The sequence below is a fragment of the Buceros rhinoceros genome, unplaced genomic scaffold, assembly GCF_000710305.1.
Source record: "Buceros rhinoceros silvestris isolate BGI_N320 unplaced genomic scaffold, ASM71030v1 scaffold14811, whole genome shotgun sequence".
NCBI classification, from domain to species: domain Eukaryota; kingdom Metazoa; phylum Chordata; class Aves; order Bucerotiformes; family Bucerotidae; genus Buceros; species Buceros rhinoceros.
Genome location: NW_010392598.1, coordinates 6,142 through 9,328, shown reverse-complemented (window position 1 = coordinate 9,328; position 3,187 = coordinate 6,142). Strand labels below are relative to the sequence as shown.

Below are 3,187 nucleotides of genomic sequence, written 5' to 3'. Positions count from 1 at the left end.
CCTTCCCTTTTTGCCTCCACACCTCAAGAAGAGATGGGACATAACCCTATTTATAAACCAAAACAAGGTCTCTCAGCTTAAGCAAAGGAGGTTGCAGCACTGGCACGTGTGATCTTCCCAGCGTGAGCACCTCATCTCCAAAGCTTCCCCAAAGACCCTTCTCGCCAAAGCATAAGCCCATCCAAAGCCTTCGCGGGGAAAAAGCTGCTGGGAGATGCCTGCATTGAAGCAGAATAATACAGGCAAAAGCAACGTCCCCTTGTGAAACAGTACAAACCCACTGCCAGCTCCTGGGGAAAGAGGTGATGCTGTTTTATCCTGCCTAAGGCTGAGACTGACTTTAATTAAATCACAGTCTCAGGCTGGTGTTCAAGAAGACCACAGAAGAATTAAATTGCTGTAGTTAAGACTAGAGACAAGAAACGCTTGCGGAAGCAGCCTTTAGGCGAGTCCTTGGCCGAAAAAACCCCCCACCAAGTGATGCAAAGCAGACGTGCTGCGATGGGAGCGTGGGCCTGATGGCCAGACCAACTTCCATCTGGTAGGTGACACTGAGAACCCACAAACAGCTCGGCCTGACCACCGGAGGCCATCAAAATTTTCAATGACCATATGCCAGCTGGGAACTCAGTGTGGTTCAAGTCCTAAAAGCATCAGGGAAACATTTCTTACCCCAAGTTATTCCCTAGGCACAAGGGCACAGCAAAGCCATCGGACAGACGACATTTGGGGCTGTTACTAAGACAAACATTCAGTGGCGCGTCTGCTCTCTCAGCAGCGACACAACTGCACCAAAGGCTCTGTCCCCCCCCACCATTATCCCCCCGGAAGGAGAATTCCTTTTTCTCTGCGTAGACTAACCGGAGCATGATCCCGTTCATCCGGATCGCCCGCTTCCAGTCCTTCAGCGTCGACTTGCCCGCCAAGTGGACAAACTCCTTGGGGCTAATTAGATGATCGTCAAACTGCAAGAGGCAGAAGGTGCAACATTAGCGCAACAAGCCATAAAATAACGGAAGCGTGTCCCCGGGAGTGTGATTCGGCCGAGCCGGGCTGCCTGGATGGCACTGCCCGGCGCCCAGCAGCGCAGTGCAGCTGCATTGCAGCCTCATTGTGCTGTTTAAACACCACCAGCAAACCAGACAGCTGACACGTGCTTCCCCACCTTGGGGAACACTGACCCCGTTAAAAAAATTAAAGCCAGATATTGCTTTCGTGGATGGCTCGTTAACAGCTGCTCAAAGGCAAGGGTCTGGGGTTTGCTCAAAGCCCAGCCCAGCCAGGAAAAAACCCCACAGCTTATGCAAAGTGTCATTAACGGGGCTGAGCTGTGAGCAGGGGAAGGAGAAGCCCGTTCCGTCTCTGATCTCCCACCACCAAGCCCAGCCACAGGTGTCGGTGAGACCTCTGGCCACCCCCACAGCACCCACCCACTGCGGCCAAAATCCAGCGTTGGGGAGCTGGCACACACCGTGTCAGCTCTTGCCCTTCTTTTACACAGCCAGCCGTGTCTGCACCCAGGGGCTGGCCTAACAGCGTCCTGCACAATCATGCCATCCTCTAAAGAGCTGCTTTATGGCCCTTCTCAGGGGACTTCCCAAGTCCAGGCCACCTCTCTGTGACCAACACAGCGCTCACTCACTGTTCCTGCTGGAGAAACTCGTTCTCAAAGCACGTGGGCCTCGGTGCAAAGAGAGGACTGGTTTCAGGCAGCAGCAGCACCAGTCCTCTGCCGCAGGGATGGAGAAGCCCATCTCTCCTACGAAAGGCAAGGACCAGCCTGTGGAAAGCCCTCTTGCACAGAGCCCAGCGAGACACTCCCTCAGCAGGGTGTTAGTGCGTCTGTGTACAAATGCCAGCCGTGGCTCATGACAGCATCGCTCACAGCATGTTCCTGAATTCATGCAAATTTTAACCACCATTTACCCAGGACACAGTAGAAGCTCTTCAGTAGGTCCCTGACCAATAAACTTCAACAAATTCTCAACTTGCAAACTGAGCAGACTCCCTAAGCGCCCAAATTTTCCCAGCTCTCCAATAAAACAAGTTAAATTGAGGCAGCATCTCTCCACCCAGCACTGCTCAGCCTGGCCGAGGAGACAAACACCAGGTACAACAGCACCAAGAACTTCCTCCTCTTGGAGCAGGATGTGGTCCTGATGCAAAGCAGCTTAAAGCTCCTCGAAGGTGGGACAAGCCAGGTGAGCCCGCAGCCCAGCGCTGGGGCCCTTTCTCCTCACCTGCACACACTTCACGTTGATCCCGGGGCACACGAACTTTCTCCAGATGAGGTTGGCTTTGCTGTCCCCGCAGGTGATGGGGTAGACAATCTCTGCCTCCAAGCTGTCCTCGTCTTCAGCCATCTTCACTTCTCACAGGGAACAGAGGAAGGGTCGGATCAAAAAGAAACGTGAGTCACAGCCCCGAGTCACCACCCCGAGGCACACATACAGCAGTAAAGCAGTTCTGAAGCTCAGGATTAAAAATAGAAGATGCACGGTGGGGTGTGCTGGGGTTTGTGACACCACTCACACTTTGCTACTAAAGCATCTGACCACCCAAATTTCTCAGGTCAAACAGCACAGGCACATTTATACCGATCCGGCTGCTGCTGAGCACATGAAATCTGAGAAGCCAGTGGCCAGGGCTGAAAAAATTCAATTCTTGATGAAAGTGAAAAGAATGATGCTGTTCAGGTAATTATAGTCATTCTTGGTTTTAGAGTAAAATTGTCTCTAAGTCCACTGCAGCCCAGCCAGGCACAGCCTCTGCTCCCTAAATTCAGTCCTCTTTGCAACCAAAGCCAGCGAGTTTGCTGCAAAACTGACATCCCCATCACAAGAAGGGCAGGAGCTGGTTGGTGGTGGCTCAGGGTCCCATCCTGCACCAGGAGAGGGCAGCACCCACCCAGCCAGCAGCTGCCAGCTCCACCACCCAGCCCCGGCAGCTCCCTGGGCTCCCCTGGACACCGTGGAGAGCATTCCTGGTACCCCCGGGGAGGGCATCGCCAGGGCCAGCCAGCAGCTCTGCACAGCAGCGGCCGGATCCTCTTGGCCAGCAGCAGCACAGGGTTGTGCCACTTTGGGGTGGTGGAGCCGGCACGGCTCAAGCGAGGGGCTACGGCACGGGCTGAACCTACCTAGGACTGCTTCCTTCAGATGAGTGGAGGCTGTGAAGGCAGCAGCAG

General features: G+C 54.2%; 1 protein-coding gene across 1 annotated transcript in view; it reads right to left on the bottom strand.

The window, feature by feature from the left end:
* Positions 1-3,185, bottom strand: part of GMEB2 (glucocorticoid modulatory element binding protein 2) — a gene marked incomplete at its 5' end in the record, with an annotated part of 7,572 nt that extends 4,387 nt beyond the window's left edge. Inside the window, 3 exons of the mRNA XM_010144558.1 lie at positions 862-965; positions 2,241-2,368; positions 3,140-3,185. Of these exons, the coding sequence (XP_010142860.1) occupies positions 862-965; positions 2,241-2,368; positions 3,140-3,185 (278 nt within the window). The remainder of the gene's footprint in view (positions 1-861; positions 966-2,240; positions 2,369-3,139) is intronic.
* Positions 3,186-3,187: the final 2 nt, after the last annotated feature.